The sequence below is a fragment of the Mustela putorius genome, unplaced genomic scaffold (genome assembly GCF_011764305.1).
Source record: "Mustela putorius furo isolate JIRA1106 unplaced genomic scaffold, ASM1176430v1.1 tig00000129_pilon_pilon_pilon, whole genome shotgun sequence".
Lineage (NCBI taxonomy): Eukaryota > Metazoa > Chordata > Mammalia > Carnivora > Mustelidae > Mustela > Mustela putorius.
The window spans coordinates 36,125,442-36,147,315 of record NW_025421290.1 but is presented as its reverse complement, the minus strand read 5'-3'; the positions used below and the strand labels follow the sequence as shown (position 1 = coordinate 36,147,315).

Genomic DNA, 21,874 nt, shown 5'->3' with positions numbered 1-21,874 from the left:
CCCAAGTCACATTTTAGTCTTAATTTCATCTTAAATGAAGATGAATAGTTCACCATTTCATAGCTCATTGTATTATCATTATAAAACAACTATTTTAGATCCACTAATTCTGGCTTGGAAGGGAAAAAGGAAAAAATCATATTAAGCTCATAACTGGAGAAAGAACAGTAGCCCCTGTGAAAATATATCCTGCCATAAATCTTACATTCTGACACAGGTCACATCTTTGCTTAGAATAACAGATACTAATAGATAACCTGAAAACCCAAGTGAAGTATTTAATGACAAGCAAATACATACATTTTAACTCAAGTCTAATCTGTTTTAGTTAGCTATAAATCCTATTTGTAAGAAACTAAGTTTAGCATCTCTATCCTAATCTGATTTAGAATGTTTCCTCCAATGATACCTAAGCTCCCATTTCTTTTTTACTGATGAGATACAGCTGCCAGTTAGAATGGAACAAATGCCTCCCGGGCTTAGAAAGCAAGCTTCCAAATGGTTGCTTCTAGTTACAAGAGGACCTGGCTAGAAAGAGCAAAGGCCAAACTACCTGTTTCATCAAAGTTTGAAGATTTATCCCATTAAGAGAAAATTAGTAACAACATCAAATCAAAGATACATTTATATCTTTAAAACTAAATTATCATATTTTCCCAAGTCCTATAATTCTAAGAATATTGGTCAGTATACATGAGGCTTCCATTCAAGAATAATCCTATATGAGTGAATGAGGGATCTTATCCTCTTAGGTCTATAAATTTCTTAAGTCCTCATCATTTAAGAATACAAAGAATATAATAAGGACTAAATCATAAGTCATTAACTCTTACAATACCTCTCTTCAAGGCACCAAAGTATTCATTTAACCATCTACCAAGCATTTACTGCACACCTACTATGTACCAGACATGGTTTTCAACAGAAGCAATGAAGTGAACAAGATAGCCAAAACTCCATGTTTTCATGGAGTTTATATTCCTCTTTGGGAAGACATAACAATTTTGTGAATAATCAAGTCAAACAATTACTGACTCTTAAGTTTCTGGTATAGGCACTATTTAAGATGCAAAGGAGGAGCGAGACAAGGATCCTACCAGGGGAGCTGACATGACACAGAAAAGTTACGTAAAGGGTTAGGGCGCCTGGGTAGCTCAGCGGGTTAAGCCTCTGCCTTTGGCTCAGGTCATGATCTCAGGATCCTGGGATCAAGTCCCCAGTTGGGCTCTCTGCTTGGCAGGGAGATCCCCCCCGCCAATGCCTGCCTCTCTGCCTACTTGTGATCTCTCTGTCAAATAAATAAATAAAATCTTAAAAAAGAAAAAGAAAAACTACATCAAGGGTTAGTGAGTTTTCACACGTTATACAGTGACATCCCTAAGCTATTGATTGCTGACCTATGTCACCTGGCCAACAAGAGTAATGAACACAGAAGCTGTGGTAATATTCGGTGAATATTACACAACAGTGAAAATAATGACTAAGAACTTCACACTCAACAGAAATAATGCAAACAAATAATATTAAGCAAATAAAATGAGTTATAGAACAACTTCCCCAATATGACCAATTTATGTAACATTTAAATACACAAAACAACAGGAGCATCTGGTGGCTCAGACAGTTAACTCTCTCTGCCTTTGGCTCAGGTCATGATCTCAGGGCCCTGCATCGGGCTCCCTACTTAGCAGGGAGTCTGCTTCTCCCTCTCCCTCTGCTCCTCCCCTGCTCATGCTCTGGCACTCTCTTTCTCTCTCTCTCTCTCTCAAATAAAAATCTTTGGGGAAAAAAAACCCCACTGCACACACAAAACAACATAGACAGTCCTTGTTATTGGAATGCAGTCTGTTCCTAAATGTGTGTTACAGTGTGAATTTTCAGGTAGCTGAGTCTACATTACATCATTCAAAAATAGGAAAAACCACATGTTCCTAGCTCACCCCAAACTCCAAACGATATTTTTTCCCAAGCCATGAAATACTCTTAAATATCTACATAATAACCTGCCAAGAATTTCTGTAAAACGGACAGCATCTAAAATACCAGTGACTTATTTTTACCCTGAGACAACAGAAGTGCTCTCGCATGTGTGATGACTCAACGGTGTGGGACAATATGGAGTCCATCATGGTCCCAGGTGGGCCATCCCTCGTCTCTATGAGCTTTAGCACTCCCACATGCTCTGCAAATGTAGGGACATCTGTGGGCCTCCTTTGCTCACCTACTTTCTTCACAGGTTTTTCTACATGTCGCAGGACATTTTCATTGGTAACGTGGGGCAGATGACAGAGATATTGCACAACTCATTTAATAACTCAAGAGGACAGGAGACTGGGTCCTATCAGGGAAAGAGCAGAAGCACGGCGGAAGTGCACTCTACAGCCTCCCCCTGGACTCGTGCCCAGCTGAGAACATGAGTGCTGTTCACATGACAATTTATCAAGGTGGCTTTTGATTCAGACAGCTAAATCTCACAAGCATTCCTGCAAATCATCACAGCAAATAGTGAGCCTGCAAACAGTGGGGGATACTTACTATATGGATACAATTCACAGTCAAAGCATAAAAGTACAGAAAGAGACAATTTCAGGATAATGATTATCTCTGGGGAAGGGGTGAGAGAAAAAAAAATCAAGAAGGGACACTAAAGGGAGCTTTAGTTATCTTTTTATTTTTAAAAAGTGACATATATGGGGTGAGATATTAACAGTAAAATATGGGATCACGGGTACATTATTTTCTGTACCTTTTCATAAAATACGAAGGACCAATAACGTTCTTCACCTGTCTGATGCACGCCAGAAGCCTGTCAGCATGAAGCAGCCCATAGATTCACAGGAATCTTGAGTTTGATACTGAACCAGAATCTGAATTTGATATTAGGGCAAGAGAACCAGTGTGTCCATGTTTTTTTGTGTCACCCTAACACCCTTCACAAGTCTGCTTCCCGTCAGAACTGCCATCCTGTGCACCTCTCTCCTTCCCCACAACCCCTCTGCCTACACTACTATGCTCAGGCCACAGTGGTCTCCTTGCTGGTCCTGAACAGAGTAGCCTCCCTCCCTAGGCCTTTTTATTCCTGGATTTTCAGGGCCAAGTCCTCACCTTCTTCATATTCTTGCTAAAGTCTTACCTTCTCAGCAACCGTTTTGTTACTGGTTCCCCAGAACCCCTGGTCACCCCCCTTCGCTACTTCCCTTTCTCCCGGGGTACTTATTTTCTAGCACACTGTATAATTTACTTCCTGTACTAGAAACCCCATTATGCAAAAAACTTGGGGTTTTCATCCTTGATGCATCAGGAGTGTCTAGTGATAGCACCTAGCACATAGAGGGCAGATATTTGGTAAAGTGATTGGTAAAATTTTAATTTTTCTATGTTCCAGTACTCTCCAGGATTGATACAACAAGACTCTATCCTCTGCATCTCCAGCACTCCCCAAGTATATATACTCCTCTCAAACCATCTGCTTGTATGCCCATTTCCTGTGCATTCTGATTCAGAGTCTAACACAGAGTGAGATACTCAGTGTCTGTAGAATGAATGAAATTCAATGTCTTGAACATAGAAGTTTCTCTCAGGGCAGGCCACTTCTACTACAAACTCACACCCAGGTAAATTAATTGCAGGTACCTTTTTTTAAAGGTCACCTTAAGGCACAAAGGGCTGTGGCTTGATTCACATTCTTTCACTACAAGAACAGTAAGAAGATGCATTTTATGATGCCATAAAAATAAGCATTACCTCACATAATCAAATCTAAAAGAAATCAGGTAAAATGTAATTAAGATCAGGTAACCAGATTCAAGAAAGATGGTACTTCTCTCTACTTTGGTTTACTTTTTTTTTTTAAGACTTTTATTTATTTATTTGACAGAGAAAGAGAGATCACAAGTAGTCAGAGAGGCAGGCAGAGAGAGGGGGGGAAGCAGACTCCCTGCTGAGCAGAGAGCCCAATGTGGGGGCTCTATCCCAGGACCCTGAGATCATGACCTGAGCCGAAGGCAGAGGCTTAACCCATTAAGCCACTCAGGTGCCCCTTGGGTTACATTTTTATTATCCTCTATTTTGGCAGAGAAGCACTGTGGCAAAAAGAAGTTTGCCTATACTAATTAAAAGTTTTAGAGAGCAATTTTTAAAATATATAAAAGCTGGTAGTGGCAAACTGTAAAAATGGCCACAAATTCTTGGACCCACTTCCCATTTGACGCGGAGTATGATTTCCCACGCCCTGCAGTCTGGACTGGCCTCAGTGAGCTGCTTGTTAACAACAGATCAGCCAAGGTCATGGGGTTTCAGCAGGTTCTTAGGGAACGCTTGCTCTGAAGCACCCCTCTCTGGATCCCCAGTCACCATGCGACAAGGAGCCCATGCCTCACAGGGAGGTCACATGAAGGTGCTCTGGTCAACGGCCTCCACTGAGCCCAGTGTTTAAGTCACTTTGGCCCCAGTGACATGAAGGGAAGAAGCCTCCAGATGATCCCAGCCCCCAGCCACCTGGGGCTTGGGTCTTCCCTGGCAGCTCCAGCCCCAGATATTTTGGAGCAAAAACAAGCCATCCCTGCTGTGCCCTGACCGAATTCCTGACCCGCAGAATCTGTGAGCACAATCCGATGGCTGTTGTTTCGCACCACTAAGCCTCGGGGGTGGTCAGGGAGGCAATAAATACACTGGAAAATGAGCGCTAACCCAAAGCCTGTAACTAATTACCACATTTCATTTTCTCACCATCGGCAGAGACTAGATTTCACTACTTAGTACAGATAACCCATTCATGCAGAGGTCACACATCACACAGATCTACGTTCTGGGACAGGGCAAAGAAATTATCCAAAATGAACTCTGACGGCTATTAGCCATTCATTTTAGTCACCTGTCTGTATGCTGAATCAATTAAGGTTGACGCACTTATGTGAAGTAACTAGATAATTGCTAGCTATATAAATATATATCTCAGATCAAAACATACTACTTCTACGAACACCAGGAGGAAGAAGGGATGGTAACACAGCTAATGTGAAGAGGGAGTTACTCCCCAGGCTCCATGCTGTGCTCACAACATGAATGAACTATTTTCTTCTCCAAGGAATCAATTCATGAGACTGAAAATGATCAACATGTTGAAAATCTATTTCCAAAAATCTCTCACTAGAGATAATAAGGATATACTACAGATCAGAAAAAAAAAACTGGGAAAAAATTCCGATTTAAGAAAACAGGTTTGCATCAATCAAGATCAGACTACTTCCTTCTTGTTTTCCAATGCAAATCAAATGAATCTGATAAGAAAATATTATATAAATGAAGAGTCGAGAGCTCAAGGCTGATAGTGTAAAATCTTTGACAAGAATAAAACTCATTTTAGAAGCATTTAAAAAGCAAGTAAAATTAATCTATGTCTCATACAATGGAAATACTTTTAGAAGTGAAACAAAACAAAACAAAACAAAAATCACAATTGTTCTAACTTTTCTGCAATCAACACTGCCCTCTAGTGATGCAGAAGAAAAGTACAAGAGAAAGCAAGTGTCACATTTTGCTCATTGTTCATTTCAGTGTGTTCATGTCAGAGCGCCGAGTTTGGACTACAAATTCCACCAAAGACAGAATAAACAAATTCAGGATGCCTTTTATTACCTATTGTTCAATTAGAAACTCTTTTGAAAGGCACTGAATCAAGGACATTAATACATGCAAAGAGCAGCTTTTAAATACAACAGGAATGAAACATCACTACACACAGTCAGTTACATCTTCATATAAAATTGAGCAACTCAGAAAAAAAAAATTGTGCAACCCAGGAAAGACCCTGCAGCTTATCACTGAAGACTTATAAAGACAGTAAGACAGTAAGGTTAAAGCCTCCATCTATAGTTACCATCTATAGACAAGAAAGTTCAACAGGAAGCAAGCCAACCTAGTTCTCCTGGCACATGTGTATCAAACATGCTGCAAAGTGTCCGTAGCAACCAAGGCCTCACCCACCTGCCAGTTCAGCCCATCCATATACCCGACTCCTCATTTTAGGGAAAAAGTTCAAGGAAAAGAGCTCGTTTGACTGCTAAGCATTTACGGAGCAGAGGAAATCTTCCAAGAAAACAGAGACTTACCAAGGGTCGTGCCGTCCTGCCCCATGATGCACTTCATAGAGGTGACGATCTGTTCCACGACCGGTGGCGACAGTGACGTGGCATACACGGCACTGTGAGAATGTGTCCGCAGATAGTCTATCAGCTCCTGGGGAGTTCACAGAAGCGAGGCATTAGAGGGGAAGCCTCAGTTCTCTGCAATGTCACTGCCTGCCTTCCAGGTAAAAGCAGACTCCTCCCTCAACAGCCCGGGAAGAGGGCCGCTCATCTGAGATGCAAGCTATCTGCCATGGTCAGAGGACACTCTCAGCGACAACTGTGTCTGATACATGCCAACACCCTCACTTGGGCTGTTTGTTTTTTAAACAGGACACAACTTGAAAGAAAGAAAAACTAGCTTTAAAGAAGCCCTCTAAATTTGGAGAACATCTCAATGTTATAAACAGATCTAGAACGCTGAATTAAAGTGCTTGGACTGCTTTTGAGAAATTCCCTGGGTCTTTCATGAGAACAGGAAAGCCAAACGAAGAAAAACTTTGTATGTCAGTTGCAAGGAGTCCAAAGCAATCAGTGGTATATCCCTATTCTCTGCTTTTAACTTCACTAACTCTTTCAATAAAACAGGCACACAAAATAGCTCACGCACCAGACCCCAACAAGGAAACACAAAATATGACTATAAAAGAGTACATCACTTCAAAAACACTAAAAACTGTATAAAAGCCAACAAAACCACAGATATACCAGACAAAAATGATGTCCCAGAGTTTATTCTAAGTCCTCTGGTTTAGCAGTAAATCTCACCAAAAAGCAAACAACTCTCCAAAGTCAGCCTGGTCCCATTAACAAAAGTTTTAGGTAAAAAAATCTACCAAACTTGACTGAAACCAATAATGAGTTTTCCCTAAAGACAATCATGACTAAGAGAAAGTCCATGCTTTAAGCTTCCCTAATGTCAAATTTTAAAAAGGAATTAAAGATACTTATGAGTTCCTACTATATGCCACAAAATACTGGACAATATATTTTTATTAATACTATGGAGGTTTTTTTGACAATAAGTTTTATTGAGATATAATTCACTTTTCTGAAGTGTATAGCTCAGTGGCTTCAGTATGTTCACAGAGCTGTGCAACTTTCATCACTATGAAAATATTTATATATTTAGTTAGTTAGCTATTTTGTTTTTAAGTAGGCTCCACACCCAACATGGGACTTGAACCCATGACCTCAGGATCAAGAGTTGTATGCTCTACCAACTGAGCCAGCCAGGCACCCCACTATCTAATTTTAGAACATTTCATTATCTCAGAAAAAAAACCTCATCCCCACCAGCAGTCACCTTCCACTCACCTCATCCCCTCAGCCCTTGGCAACTACTAATCTACATTCTAATTTACCTGTTCTGGATATATCACATAAAATAAATAATATGTGACCTTCTGCGACTGACTTCTTTAAATTAACACAATGCTTTCAAGTTCATCCATGTCGTAGCATGGACATACACTATTTTTTCAACCTTTACTACAAGTTTATATGCTGGGCATATTTATCTCTGTTTTACTGATAAGGAAATGGGAAGGTTAATAAATGTTTTGCCCCAGGGCTCACAATGTAAGGGAAATATTCAAACCTAGGTCTCTGTCTCACGGTTCAACAATTTCCACCACACCATACTGATTCTCAAATGCCTCAGAGTTCATTACACAATTTTTAAATTGAAAAATACAATGCCTTCTAGTAAACCAGATTATGCAAAATAATCTTTTCCTTCCTGTCTCTATGCTCACCCAAGATGCCTTTGAGGCCAAGGGCGGGGAAACCAGTCTTCTGTTCCCACTGGCTCTCAGAAACTCACTACTTTTGGGAAACCGCGGGTGCAAGTCAAACCCGGAAGAAGACTGGCAAACAGGCAGCACCACTGCGCGTCCTTTCACACAAGAGGGTGTTCTGTATGTCAGATCAGCACGTCGTTTAGGACGAAGCTCAAATAAGAAAACAACAAACAATGAACAGAACCAGCCTTTAGTTGCTCAGAATCACTCACTGAGCAGCTGAAGTGTGAAGCCCGCTGGCAGTGTGAGCCAAAGCCACAAACAAATCCAGGATCTCCACATCCTGGTTTGGGATGCTTATCTGCTCCCTGTGAGTCACCAAATGTGGTAGCCAGAAGCACCTGCACCCTTAGCTGCTCAATCCAAAGGGCCTGCTTACCTTCTTCCCCCCGATGTAGCCTCCAGAAGCCCCAAAGCTCTTCGTGAATGTCCCCATCATAACATCCACATCCTGAGGATCCAGGCCAAAGTAATCCACCACACCTCGGCCTGTAGGGCCCAGGGCCCCAATGCTGTGAGCTTCATCCAGGTACAAGTATGCCTTGTATTTCTTCTTAAGAGCAATCACTTCAGGAAGGCGAACAATAGATCCCTCCATGCTGGCAAAATGGATACAAAACACACACATTGAGTCTTTTTAACTCAAAATTAGGAGTTGGCCACCCTACTATTACTATTCCTTTTTCCAACTTTTTTGTTGCTTTTTTAAATGGTTTGACAACTCTGCCCGTGATTTTAAACTGGCAAAGTCAGATGATGCCACAGCTAGGCAGATGTCTAGGGGAAAGGAAACTGGATCTTTTCAAACAAGCACCAGAACAGAATTGATCTTCATTCGCCACAGATGGATAAAGGTCACAGAAGAGTCTTCTAACACGTGCAATTACAGGCAACATTGGATTTTGTATTACACTGCAGATGAAATTAAAATGGCAGAATAAGAGAATAAAAAAGATAGGACATAAGAGAGTAAGTGCAAGGGCTGCAAATAAACCAGAATAAGATCTTTCTTAAAATGACATCATGTAGAATTGGTTTTGACACATTAGAAAACATATTCCAGTTCTTGCCCATACGTACACAAACAGGAGAAAAATAAAGGATGCGAAAAAGAAAGGGGATTTGAAGACCATCAGCATGATGGAAAAAATAAGGAAAAACCAGACAAAAAGACTTCGGTGCTAGTGCTAACTCTGCTTCCAGGTATCTTACTATCAAATCATCAACACTGCCTCCTTAGTGTCCAGAGCGGTCCTGATTCTAGTTCCTTCTGCTTAAAATATTCTACAACTTCCTGGAGCCAAATCAGAAAGATAAGAATAAGAAAGCAGGATTACCTATATATTCCCTCCACAAGGATTAGAATTTTCTTCCAGGGCCTTCGTGTCCGAGGCTGACCATAAACAATGGCATCTTTCAACAGCTTCTCTAGGCTTTGCATATCTGTAGCACACAAAACAGAATTTCAGCACAAAGTACCTTCCTCTTTCTGAACTTTATTTCAGAAATGCAAATACACATTTCTTATTCAGGAAGTGTGTCACAGACAGCGAAGGACATTAACATAACCAGAACTGAGCAGAAAAAGATAAGGCAAAATGGGTGATCTCCTGCTAGCCTGAATGACAATCTCATCTAAAAGGTAATAAATGTTCACAACCACAGAAATTCCACTAAATGACTGTGGCACAGGCGGTTCCGTTGGGTAGCATGCCTGTGAAATGACCGATGTTTCGTGTTAAACATCTGGCTGTTCACTTTTTGTTTTTTTGTATTTGTGGAATCAACTGTATCTTTAATCCTAGTGACTCATTCAGAAATACATGCATAAAGAAGACTGACCAAGAGTGCAAATAAACAAATGCACACACCTCCTAAAAGGCAAATACGGGGGAAAATTCAAAGTAAACGCCCTGCTTCCTTTCACCTAGGATACACTCAATAAACACTTGTCAAACAGCTTTCTCTTAGCAATGGGCTCAAAATACATCAGTCTGGGCATGCATGAGATTACGTGCTAAGAACACTGGCCTTCAGTTGAGACTGTTCCATGTCTGACTTGATCAGCTCTCCTGGTCCTAAGGACGGTTACCAAGCCCAGAAAACAACCTGTCTTGTGCTACAACTGAGGATCGTAATTCTCCTGTTACTGATAAAGGCTGTGAAGACCACTGCCACCACTACAGTAGGCTTTACACTGAAAATGTCTGCCCTGAAATAATGGCCTTAAGGACCTTTGCCCCCAAATCTATGCAATATTAAGTCTGGGGTACATTTAACAGAGGTGGGAGGCACCCCATCATAAAATGTGATTTTATATTCTCTACTGCTCAGGACTGAAAGAGGGGGTTACAAAGTTATCTAATTTTGCCCTTCCCATGAAAGGACTTTGGTTAGGAAACAGAAGTAAGTCAATAAAAACACATACCACAAGTAAGATGGCCAAAGGTTGTGACTGTACTTATACCTTCAGTTACTCATAACAACACAATACGCTACCTAACCCAGAGACGGGATGCTACCCCAGAAAATACTGTGAAGTTGCTATGTCTGCTGCAGACACCAATGTGTGGCGACCAGCAGGAGACAAATAAAAATGCACTCATTGTTTTAGTTTCCTCTGTTTATAGACAGAAAGGAAGAGAAAAATACTGACTCAAAATTTTAGATGAAAGGAAGTACCTATAGTAGAATGCTTGACTGTATCACCTACTTAGGAAAAAGATTCAATTATCTCTCTTGTATTATGCTCCCTAAATTCCATGCAAATTGAAGACTTAAATAAAAAAATATATCACAAAAAAACCACAAAAAGAAAATATAGAAGAGGGGCGCCTGGGTGGCTCAGTGGGTTAAGCCTCTGCCTTCGGCTCAGGTCGTGGTCTCAGGGTCCTGGGATCGGGCCTCGCATCAGGCTCTTTGCTCGGCGGTGAGCCTGCTTCCCCCTCTCTCTGCCTGCATCTCTGCCTAGTTGTGATCTCTGTCAAATGAATAAATAAAATCTTAAAAAAAAAAAAAAGAAAATATAGAAGAATAACTTTATGATCTTAAAACAGGGAAGGCATTATGCAAACTCTAAAACTTATAAGACAATAAATGTGCCAACATCAACATTTTTTTTTTAATATTTTATTTATTTATATGACAGAGAGAAATCACAAGTAGGCAGAGAGGCAGGCAGAAGGAGAAAGGGAGAAGCAGGCTTCCTGCTGAGCAGAGAGCCCGATGTAGGGCTCGATCCCAGGACCCTGGGATCATGACCTGAGCCGAAGGCAGGGGCTTAACCCACTGAGCCACCTAGGCACCCAACATCAACATTTTAATAAATCTACCAGCAATACACTAAAAACAAAGTTAAAAATGGAACAAAAAATACTGCAACACAGAAGAAAGAATAAATAATATAAAGGGCCCTTATACTCAGTGGAAAACAGAAACAATTTGAAAATGGCCAATTCACAAAGAAATACAAACACAATTAACTGTATTTAAAAAAACTGTTTAGCATCTAATAATTAAAGAAATAGAAATTAACATGTTATTGACTGATTCCATTAGAAAATATTTTAATTATGGACACTGGGGAGGATATGTGCTATGGTGAGTGCTGTGAAATGTGTAAGCCTGATGATTCACAGACCTGTACCCCTGGGGCAAAACATACATGATATGTTAATAAAAATAATTAAAAAAATATATTTTAAGTGATTCATAATGTCCTATGTCGGCCTGTGATTACAGTCACTATCATGTTGTTAAGTAAAAATTTGCATCATACTTAGAGGCAATTTGGAAAAGTCTAAAAATTTTATAACCTTTTAACCAGGCATCCTAAGACTACTAGGAATTTATGTTAAGCCATTAATCCGATCACTGAGCAAAAATGTGAGTAGGTAGTTAGTACTGTTTTTAGTAGAAAAATTGAGAAACGATCTTGATGTCCAAACTGAGGGACGGACTGAACGCGGGCACCTCCGCCCGCCACCCTGGCATTAGGGGAGGAGGAGAGTCCCATGGAGTCAAACGAAGTTCAGGATGTGTATAGTAAGCAAGGAGGTTACACAATTGTGTCTAATAATGCCATGGACTTCATAAAACAAAATACTGCTTGTATCATCCTCATTATAAAACATCTTAGATAAGACAAAGACAGAAGGAAGAAAGTTATTAGCATGCATAAGCCTTCCATCCAGAGTACAGATCTCACACTTGGGTATTTATTCTTCCAGACTTTTGTCTGTATGTGTACACATTTTGCCAAAAAAAAAAATGGTATTAGGCGTACAGTTTGGTAATCTTTCCTTCCTACACGTGAGTATTTTAACTACAAAAGTTACTTTTGTATTGTTAATCGTTATTTTGCTAATACACCAGACACTTCCACTTAGGGAGAACGTTCTGGCAGTGCCATCTTCCTCCGTGCCTCTACAGCATCTGCTCACATCTATAGTCCAGTATCTGTTCTGTATCAGTGGTATTCCACTAGTGGTTTCTCTATAGTCTCTTCATTAACCAGATGGAGATCCTTAAGACAAGACCCTGCTTTTTATTCATCTCAGTAGCCCTGGTGTTACAGAAAGATACACCATAGGCATCTAGTAAACACACACGGAACGAGTGACTTGTAAACAAGGAAGATGAAAGAGTTGAAAGTTAAGTAAAAGGAAAATGTGGTACTTTGTACTAAAAGGCTTCCTTCAGCCTCTATTTCTAATGAGGAAGAGGGTAACTTTTAAAGGACTGGACCAGAAGGACATTTTAAATGTTGTTACATGCTTCATTTGTATCTCCCATTATTAATGTAACTAATGTTACCACTGCCATTAACACAGAGAATATGAAACACTAAGGCCTGCAGTGAAGTCATCAAACTCACTGTTGTGTTTGAAGATTCGAATGGTTGCTCCTGAGAGTCTGGCTCCTAGAACCAGCGATGCGTGGTTCAGCTCATCACTCAGAATCAGGCAACCCTGCAAAACCACCAGCACAGAAAGGTCAGAAGCTAGGGGGAAAGCCTTACTTACACAAATGACAAAATGCTAAAATCATTAATGTGCTATTTTATCAAGGAAAGCTTATACAACAGCAAAATTATCAATTTCAAGAAGAAAGGTATACATATTTGCAAAATTAACTTGGAAGCAGATACAAAATTCTAGCCTTTTAATTTCTTCAGTCCCGTGACAGACTTAAATATTCAGATATGCAGAAAGAGGCTTTTATTTATACCTAAAATCTGATGTATCGGATAGTATTCATAGGGTGTCAGTTTTCCTGGTTTGACGGTATTCCATATGAGTTTGGGTATGATGTACTACTACTCATGGGAAAAGATGGGGGACAAGGGCGCTGAGGGAGTAGAGCATTCTTCCTCTCACTCCTAATAATACCTCCCAATTCAATAAGGATTCCACTTACTAATACTCTCCCCACTGACATGAAGTGTAGGCCTCAATTTTGCCTTTAAAATCCCTCAATAAGCTCTACTTTAATATATCAACATGAGTTTCTCCTAAGGCAACAAGAAAAGGCTGAGGGATTTTATTTCATCCCAGGTTCCTACTCTTCCACAGATCAGGCCCTTCAAACCATTATGATGTGAACTCAGCAACAGGTTTTTCTGCCAACAGTATCCTCAAAATACCCAATTAGATTTTAAGACTAAGTTGCAGAAAGTTGTTCTCAGGAGAACAAAAGAAAGAAGACAGATAAACACACACACACACCCACACACTGATTTTAACAAAATATTCTTAGAGGAATACTTAAATTTTAACAGCAGATGTCTAATTTTTACTGTGAGCCAAGTTTTTATTATATTATTAATTAAAGATTTTATTTATTTATTTGACAGAGAGAGACAGTGAGAGAGGGAACATAAGCAGGGGGAGTGGGAGAGGGAGTAGCAGGCTCCCTGCTGAGCAGGGAGCCCAATGTGGGACTCCATCCCAGTCCCTTGGGATAACCAGAGGCGAAGGCAGACCCTTAACTACTGAGCCACCCAGGCACCCCCAAATCTTTGATTATTAAAATAAAAAGCTACTTTGTTAAAAATGTGCGCATTAAAAAGAAGTAGAGTTGGAGGTAGCAGTAAGGGCTGATGGGTTTTAAAATGTATATGTAATGTATACACATGCACGCAGTGTATGCATGAGTTAAGCATATATGCAGATATTTTTCTAGCTCTTTGCACTGAGGGACAAGAAGCAGTGACACCCAAGTGGCCATAAACACAACAGACCTTGATTTCTAAATACCATCCTCCAGTAAAAACAAAAACAAAAACACCAGGGCTGAAAGAACTGGTTGATCCCCAAACTAAAATAGGTTTTGAAGAAAGAAAAAAAAAGAAAGAAAGAAAGAAAAAAAGAAGGAAAAAAAAAAAAGCCCAGAACCTCTTGTCCTGCTACAAATTAAGAAAGTGCTCTTGGGGGCGGGGTGGGGTGGTGGGGTGGCGGTAGGATAAGCGCACAGTCAAATGGCACAGGAGCCCATGTGAAAGATCTCCCAAAGGCCAAAACTGGAACAACTTCAGCAACAAAATAAAGGGCAACCGTGTTGGACCCAAATAATAAAATATTCATGAATTTCTACTAATATAAATGAATAGGGGAGAAGCAACAATTCTGCCTTCGGAAGAGTCAAGATAATGAAAGACAAGGAAAGACAGGAACTGTCACACACTAGACACGGAGGAGATCCCATGAACATCAACAGAAAATGGTATTGGTAGAAAAACCTGGTGAAATTGAAATAAGCTCTGTACTTCAGTTAATTGTATTATATCAAGCTTAGTTTTTGGGTTTGATAAATTCTACTGCTGTATAAGATATTAACATAAAAGGAAACTTACAGAAGGGTATACATGAACTCTGTATTCTTTTACAACTCTTCTGTAATGCAAAGTTAATCTTTGAAAAAAGTTAAAAATGGGAAAAAAAAGGCGAGGAGGGTGCAGAAAACAAAGAGATACTGAATTTCTCTTCTGCAAATCTCCAAACCCTTTACTTAACCACTCCTGGCATTCCATTATACCTTAAAAGGATGCCCCTCCTTCCTCTCCATACAATTTTTTTTTTTTAATTTTTATTTATTTTTTTTATTTTTTTTTTTAAATTTTTTTTTTTTTTTAAAGATTTTATTTATTTATTTGACAGACAGAGATCACAAGTAGGGAGAGAGGCAGGCAGAGAGAGAGAGGAGGAAGCAGGCTCCCTGCTGAGCAGAGAGCCTGATGTGGGGCTCGATCCCAGGACCCTGGGATCATGACCCGAGCCGAAGGCAGAGGCTTTAACCCACTGAGCCACCCAGGCGCCCCCTCTCCATACAATTTTATTTTCTTCTCTTTCCTGCTCATTTTTTTTCTGACAAAATCTGCAATATAACTTGCTATGTGCCTCCTTTTAGACAGCCTTATTCACCATTTCAATGTATCAATCTACTATGATGCTCTATTATATCCTTAGTTCAAAAATAAAATAAAAATTAAATGTCAGCAGTTAAATGCTAAGTGCTTAATATGTTCCGGGCATTAGGTTAAGGGTTTTAAAGGCATTATTACTTTTAACCCCCATTTTAAAAAAATCTATGAAGCAGGTACTATTATTATCCCCACATTACATAAGAGGAAACTCCCTTTTAGAGGAGTTACAGATATTGCTCAAGGTCACAAGCCTAATGAGTGACTCATTAGAAAGCTTCTGCTTCCAGAACACATGCTCTTAATCTATAATATACTGTCTCTGCCTGCCTTTAAAATCAACCACCTCACATAGAAACTTAGTATCAGATTCAAAGAAATATTAAAACTGGATTAGTTCCTGCCTTTAATGGATTAAATGATACTTAGTAACATTTAACTGTAATGTTTGATTTGAAAGATAAATCTTTAAGGTAGTATCTTCCAAGTCTGTATATAAGATCTCTAATTCTATGTGATTAGTTTCTTTCTTTTTTTTTTTTTTTAAAGATTTTATTTATTTATTTGACAGAGATTACAAGTAGACGGAGAGGCAGGCAGAGAGAGAGAGAGAGAGGGAAGCAGGCTCCCCGCCGAGCAGAGAGCCTGACGCGGGACTCGATCCCAGGACCCTGAGACCACGACCTGAGCTGAAGGCAGCGGCTTAACCCACTGAGCCACCCAGGCGCCCCTATGTGATTAGTTTCTGAACATCCAGGAAAGAACAGGATGAGATCATTTAACCCTCTAGTGTGAAAAATTCTGAGAAATTCCAAATAAGAATCTCAAGACTTATACCACTCAAACGCAGGACAGGAAAGTATTATAATCAATGTGAAGTCAAAGAACCATATATCTATGTCTTTCGAGGTATCTGTCCATTGTATCTAAATTGTTGAATTTACCAACATAAAGCTGTTCTTAATATATCCTTGTTATCCTTTTACTGTCTATCGGATGTGTAGAATGATGGACTCTTTCTCATTCCTGCTACTGGTAATTTGTATCTTCTCTATTTTTTACCCTTACCAGTCTGGCTAGAGATTTATCAATTTTATGCATTTTCTCAAAGAACCACCTTTGGGGGGCACCTGGGTGGCTTAGTTGGTTAGTTGGTTTGCCTTTGGCTCGGGTTATGATCCCAGGGTCATGGAATCGAGCCCTGGGACTGGCTCCCTGCTCAGGAGGGAGCCTGTTTCTCCCTCTCTGTCTCTCAAATAAATAAATAAAATCTTAAAAAAAAAAAAAAAAAGGAACCACCTTTGCTTTCACTCATTTTTCCTAATTCATTGATTTCTGGATTTGGCTTTATTTTATCCTTCCTCTATTTGAAATCTTTGGGTTTAATCTGCTGTTCTTTTTTGAAGTCCATATGTAGAAGGCAGATTCAAAACTTTTCTTCTTTTCTTATTATAAGCCCTTAAAGCTATATATTCCATTTGAGTATTGTTTTAGCTTCATCTCACATACTGTAACATGCTACATTTCTATTTAGCTCAAAGTATTTTCTATTTTTTCTTTCTTCTTTGACTTATCGATTATTTGGAAGTATGTTGTTTAATTTTCAAATATTTGAGGATTTTCAGATATCTTTGTGTTACTGATTTCTAATTTAATTCTATTATGATCAGAGAACACACTATGAACAATTTAAATTTTTAAAAATTTGGGGCGCCTGGGTGGCTTTTCAGCTCGGGTCAGGATCCCAGGGTCATGGGATCGAGTCCCGCATCAGGCTCTCTGCTCAGCTGGGAGCCTGCTTCCCTTCCTTTCTCTGCCTGCCTCTCTGCCTGCTTGTGATCTGTCTGTCAAATAAATAAATAAAATCTTTTAATTAAAAAAAAATTTTTTTTTAATTTGTTAAGGCTTTTTTAATGGTCCAGAAAATGGTCTATCTTGGTAAATGTTTTGCTGTTGTTAGGTGAAGTGTTTCATAAATGTCAATTAAGTCAAGTTGGTTTTGATAGTGTTTTTCAAGTGTTCCATAACCTTACTGAATTTCTGTCTAGTTCTTCTATCAATTATTCAGAGAGTGGAATGGAGAACTGTAATAAAAATTATGTATTTTGTCCATTTCTCCTTTCAATTTATTCCAATTTTTCCTTCATGTACTTTGAAGCTCTATTGTAGCTCTATTATTAGATACCTAATTTAATTAGGTACATAACAATTTAAAATTGTTATGTCTTGGGGTACCTGGGTGGCTCAGTGGGTTCAAGCCTCTGCCTTCGGCTCAGGTCATGATCCCAGAGTCCTGGGATCAAGCCCCGCATCAGGCTCTCTGCTCGGCGGGGAGCCTGCTTCCCCTACCCCCCGCCTGCCTCTCTGCCTACTTGTGATCTCTCTCTGTCAAATAAACAAATACAATCTTTAAAAAATAAAAATAAATAAATAATAAATAAAATCACTATGTCTTTTAGGGGCGCCTGGGAGGCTCAGTCAGTTAAGCATCCAACTCTTAATTTCAGCTCAGGTCTGGTCTCAGGGTCATGGCACTAAACCCCATGTTGGGTTCCGCACTGGGTGTAAAGTCTGCTTGAGATTCTCTCTCTTTCTCTCTGCCCCTCCTGACCCCCCAATTTGTGCACTTGTGTGTGTGTGCCCACACTTTCTCTAAAAAAATAAAAAATAAAACAAAAACCTTCAGGGCCCTTTCAAGCTGAGAGTGCCAACCCTCTAAAATATGACTTACAAAATCTCTTATCTCTTCTCTCCTTAACTACCCCCTTACAAACTCTACCCACACACAAACTTTTATTACTATTATTACTATTATTTTTAATCTTCATTATTATTTACTTATATTATTACTTTTAACCTGTATCATTGCATGTATTTTACATATATACACATATTTTGCCCATGTATCTCTGAGCAACATGCATTATGATAAGAACAAGTATTAGGGTACCCATGTATTTTCATATGTTAAGTAACCTTCCAATTTAAACATTCTTTCTTTTAAAATTTTAGCCTTTTATGAAATTTTTTATTTCTTAGAATCCCTTTCAAAACTGTATGAAATGAAGAAGGCAAGAGTCATCTAATGGAAGAGAAAGAATCATGGGTTCTAGCAAGAAAGCTTCAACTGATAAAGTCTCCTTGGGATTTACTTATCGAAAATTAGTGACAGAAATATCTTTGGGTAGACCACGTGTAGTCTGAAGTTTACAATAGCCTTGGGCTTGCTGTGTATGCTTTACAAAACAAAACAAAATATGCAAGAATATTTTCATAAACGACAGTCTAAGTCTTACTTTGCCAACAAGAGCAGGAATGTTCATTGAATTTGTTGCAAATCCCATGCCATATGCCATAGCCGCTTCTACTCCCAAGAAACTCGCCACAAGCTTTTCTAGCTCTTCATGCTTGTCCAGGTTTCCTGCACGGAAAAGTTAATGAAGTTAATACCACTAAATCCCAAATTTAAGAACCACTCATTACTTTATAAAAAGAAATCATAAGCTACATGGGACGACCTTTTCAGACTAAGCTCCATGGGAGAGTATTATGAAGAGAAAGGGCTGATCATGGACACTGTAGTTGAACACATTCAGATTCGCCACCTGGGAGGGAATTCCTGTAAAGAAAAAGTTGCCAACAATTTCTCCCATCCCTTCTGACACATGCCAGTTCCAATCTAAGCCTTAAGAGCCTTGCAACATCTGCTTTTGTACTTTTAGAGTCAGCTACCATGTAAAATAGTCTAACTAGATGTTGTAAAGAGAGGCCACAAGGAGAGAGAGAGGCTCTGGAGGACAAGAGACTATATGGAAGTGGAATGCAGGGCTCAGTGAGGCCTCACCTCATCCCACTACATGGCTGAGGTGCCAAACATGTAAGTGAAGCTGTCCTGGATCCTCTGTCTTTGTCCAGAATGCCCCGCCCATACCACATGGAGTCAAGATAAATGCCAAGCCCTCCCCAAATTGCGGCATCACAAGCAAATAAATGTTTTCTGTTTTAAGTCACTAAGTTTTAGAACGATTTGTTATGTAGCAAAAGACAAATTAAAAAGCAACCCCCCTCACTTTGTACTGTGATTTTATATCAATACTCAAATCCTTAAGGACCAAACAAGACTGATCAATGATACTGGCTAAATTCAGAAAAGAGGATGAGAAAAAAGACTGCTGAACTAGGATGCTGCATGTTCTCAAAGCTTTAATCAAGTCATTTAACCTCTCTGGGCTTCAGTTTCTGCTAAATACCAGTAATAATATTTGCTCTGTCTACCCCATGATACTGTTGTGAGGATCAAGAGAGAGAATAGGTTCAAGCAATTTATAAAGTATAAAGTGCCATAAAGATGTAAGGTTTGACTACTATATGTCATCATGGCACCATGCTCCTTGGCCACATCATTAAGGACCCTGAGTGGAAATGACCCAGCTACATTTGCCAGTCTTTGGACCCACAAGAAATAATGAGGAATTATTGTTTTAAATAATTCTGGGGTGATTCCCGGTAACAAATATCCTGGAAGTTGCCTTATAATTTCTGTAGTTTTTAGTTCTCTCAAACAAAATCGAAGAATCTGAAATCTTCCTATGAACAAAAATTAATTCTCTTTAGGGGCTCCTGGGTAGCTCAGTTGGTTAAACGCCTGCCTTTGGCTCAGGTCATGATCCTGGGGTCCTAGGTTCGAGCCCCGCATCTGGCTCCTTGCTCAGCCTGCTTCTCTCTCTGCATTCGCACTATCTCAAATAAATGAATAAAATCTTAAAAAAAAATTAACTATCTTTACATAAATCTGTTCACCTTTACATTTTATAGATTTACACTAGTAATAAAAACAGTTAACATTTACTGAGTGTTTACCATGTCACAAGCACTTTACCTGAATTAGCTGATTTAATTCTTCAAACAGTCCTATAAGATAGGAATTATTATCAGTCTCCAATTACTGGTATGGAAACACATTAACCTTCATATATCCATGAAGTCAGTACTAGTAAGTGGCACCCTTAACCACTATAATTTGTAAAAGTCAACATTAAAGTTATAAATGAATCAAATGTTTATGGAATCTTTCTAGACCCACTTTATTATACAATGGAAAAGGTAAATATGTCTCAAAATGTGTTGAAAGCTTTAAAATCATCCATTACTTCAAAAACTATACGGCAAAGTACGTATTTGGATGCTTACTATTCTAGCTCCGTACCAGCATTATTCCCTCCTGAGTAGCACAGTGGAGAACATCAGCTGGTCAAACAGAGCCTGCACTTACCGATTTCCTGCCGAGTGCTACACACTCCGACTCCATACTCCTCTAGGACTTTGGCAGCTGCTTCTTGACATGATCCTGTATTCCGTGCAAAGCCAAGATAGTTGTAGGAACCCATGTTTATAACGCCTTTAATTATATTCCCTGTGTACCTGTATTTCAATAGCATAAAAGTTCATGAAACTCATGAGCAAATCAAACACTTACATGTGATAATAAACATACTGGTAATACAAAAGGAAGCACAATATATAGGAAATGAGATTATTACAGCCTCAGTGACAAGTAGCTCAAACTTACTACCAATTAAGAAAATGAAAACTAAAATACTAATTTTTGCTTATCAATAATGATAAAGATTTAAAGAATGACCATATCCATGTTAGCCAGGATAGTCTCATATACTGTAGATAAGAGTATCAGCCAGTACTTTTTTCTTTTTTTAGAAGGCACTTTGGCAGTACTTATCATTTAAAAGACATACACACACCTTAACTCAGCAATTTCCACAAACATATGAAAAAATACATGCATAAAGATCCTTTAAGAGTCACTACACAATGGGGCACCTGGGTGGCTCAGTCAGTTTAGCATTCGACTCCTGAGTTTTGGCTCAGGTCATGACCTCAGGGTGGTGGGACCGAGCCCTGAATTGGGCTCTGTACTCAGCAGGGATTCCGTTTGAGATTCTCTCCTTCTCTCTCTGTGCCTCAACTAACCCCCCCCCGCCCCCACCGAACCTTGCACCCTCTCTCTTAAATAAATAAAGTAAAATCCTTAAAAAAAAAAGTCACTACACAATTTATCTGTCATGTCCCTTTCCCAGGCACACAGACCAGTGACATCCCACATGTGGAAGCTCCAACAGCCTGGGCCCACAAGTGAGAACAACATGGTTCAGAGGCTCCACCAACCTAAGGCAGACACAGAGTATGAACAAGAAATAAACTGTTCTGTTTGATCTCTGAGGTTTTGAGGTTTTTAACAAAGACTGATGCAGCCCAACATCTATATACTATATACGGCTATACTCTGGGATAATCAGTAGCCACTACTAATAATGAACTTGCTGTGAATACAGATTACCTGCATTTTAGCAAGTAAAAAAGCAAGACATAAAATGATTTCTGTAATATGATCCCATTTTTATAAATCAAAAACTACCTATATGTCACTCCACAGATTCACTACATACATGCCCCACAAAAAACATCTGGAGGACTCCTACACAACAAACGGGTAACAGTGGTCACCTCTG

General features: G+C 39.4%; 1 protein-coding gene across 1 annotated transcript in view; it reads right to left on the bottom strand.

The window, feature by feature from the left end:
* The window catches only part of SPTLC2 (serine palmitoyltransferase long chain base subunit 2), a 110,376-nt gene that overhangs the window by 49,780 nt on the left and 38,722 nt on the right, over positions 1-21,874 (bottom strand). The window contains exons 4-9 of the mRNA XM_004739164.3: positions 20,620-20,768; positions 18,644-18,768; positions 12,804-12,897; positions 9,265-9,370; positions 8,307-8,526; positions 6,111-6,237 (exon numbers count right to left, since the gene is read on the bottom strand). Of these exons, the coding sequence (XP_004739221.1) occupies positions 6,111-6,237; positions 8,307-8,526; positions 9,265-9,370; positions 12,804-12,897; positions 18,644-18,768; positions 20,620-20,768 (821 nt within the window). The remainder of the gene's footprint in view (positions 1-6,110; positions 6,238-8,306; positions 8,527-9,264; positions 9,371-12,803; positions 12,898-18,643; positions 18,769-20,619; positions 20,769-21,874) is intronic.